Source organism: Nematolebias whitei, chromosome 15 (assembly GCF_014905685.2).
Source record: "Nematolebias whitei isolate Nwh7 chromosome 15, NemWhi1, whole genome shotgun sequence".
NCBI classification, from domain to species: domain Eukaryota; kingdom Metazoa; phylum Chordata; class Actinopteri; order Cyprinodontiformes; family Rivulidae; genus Nematolebias; species Nematolebias whitei.
In genome coordinates, this window is record NC_056512.1 from 34,257,975 (window position 1) to 34,259,782 (window position 1,808).

General features: G+C 39.7%; 1 protein-coding gene across 1 annotated transcript in view; it reads right to left on the reverse strand.

Moving 5' to 3' along the window:
- Positions 1 to 201: 201 nt before the first annotated feature.
- Positions 202 to 1,808, reverse strand: part of tbcd (tubulin folding cofactor D) — a 28,275-nt gene continuing 26,668 nt past the window's right edge. Inside the window, exons 37-38 of the mRNA XM_037689036.1 lie at positions 391 to 500; positions 202 to 298 (exon numbers count right to left, since the gene is read on the reverse strand). Coding sequence (XP_037544964.1) covers positions 202 to 298; positions 391 to 500 — 207 coding nt within the window. The remainder of the gene's footprint in view (positions 299 to 390; positions 501 to 1,808) is intronic.

Sequence of the window (1,808 nt, forward strand, 5' to 3'; positions counted from 1 at the left end):
TTTCTAGTAGAATACTTCACGTGTCTTTCTACATTTTGTAGGATGTTTTCAGTCCGTTCCTGCTGGTCTTAGAAGCCCTCAGTATCATGAAACCTGAACTGGATCCTGCAGGTTAAAAAGAGCAGTTAACATGGACACAAAACACCGTTTGCTTTTTGTGTATGCTTACAGAATATTAAGAAGCACTCAACCTTAATAATGTTAAATGGTTACCTTGGCAACTCGTTGTGGTCTGGGAACTCCTAACCAGTCACAAAGCTGATTCCTGTGTGGCCGCACTGTGGCGAGGTCGTTCTCCCTGGAAAGGGCATAAAGCAACAATTTTAAACCTGCAAAAATAATATTTAATAAATGCACTTAATGTTTCAAAGGTAACAAAGAAATACTAACCAGTTAGTATCACTGAGTAAAGTCATGACATCATCCAACACCTCTGGATCAATGACATCATCGTAGGTCAGAAGCATCTCGTACATCTGAATGGATGTGTTTTTTCTAATCTGCAGTTGTACAAAGACAAAAAGGGATTATTTTTCTGTTATAAAGGATTACAAAAAGGACAAATGTGACCTGCTTCACGTGAACACAGATGTTTGTCTTTGAGTCATTTTAGTTGCTGTTCACAAACATGCATGTCAACTCATCTTGAACATCTCCTGAACAGTTCAGGACGGAAGTGCATATTTAAAAATGGTCTAGATCAGGGGTGCCCACACTTTTTCAGCATGCGAGCTACTTTTAAAATGACCAAGTCAAAGTGATCTAGTTTTGCTGTCCAGTTTTCTAGTAGAACATTTCACGTGCCTTTCTACCGTTTGTAGGATGTTTTCAGTCAGTTCCTGCTGGTTTTAGAAGCCATCAGTATCATGAAACATGAGACCTGAAACCTGAAACCTATCAACGAGAACAACCTCGTTAGTGTTTTTACTATGTTTATTGGGGTAATAAACAAAAAATGAGCGGGCTTACAGGAGAAGGCTGTAGTTTCCATGTCAGTCGGGTTGCCAGATAATAAATTATTAACTACAGTACTATGGCTTTAAATGACAGTATATTGACCTAAACTGTCATATATGCTGAGTAAAGATATTCTAAGATGAGGTGTGTGTTGTGTTTTGTTGAACATGTGCACAGAAAAAGTAAATAAGGCATTTTAAATTTATCTGGCAACCCTGATGCCGGGCTCATCTGCAGTCAGTGTGCATGCAGCGTCTGCAAGACAGTTACGTCCAAACTGGTCAGTACACTAACGTCCCCTGGATTGTATTAGTTTTGCTCCTACATGCTGAAAAGAGTGAGTAGCAAAAAACACTCTGCTCTCTGCCATTTATTGTAACTGTTGTTAGTGCAGAAAACTTAACTGCAGCCACCTGTAGTGTAGACTTCACACATGCGGAGCATTTCGAGACCTGGACTCAGAAACCTTTGGTTTCAGAGAGAACGAGGGCTGTTGTCGTGTAAACGAACGGCCGAACATTTCACGTCATGTAAACGGGGCCTCAAACCGGCTGCTCTGTATTTCAGTCAAGTGACAAATTTCATAGTGAGGATGGATGACAGGCTGACGTCTATATTTTTAATGCCATGCAAACTACCCATAATACATTTATGACTGACTTGTAGGTCGCGATCGACGTATTGGGCACCCCTGGTCTAGATGTCTGTTGCCATGAACCTGCACATGATTGGTTGTATAAACAACATGGGACGAAAAATTTTTTGGAGATGCTGACAATGCAAAAAATAAAAATAAAGAATATCTAATTTTTTTTGTCTATATATCTGTATATCTATGTGTATGGAAAGAG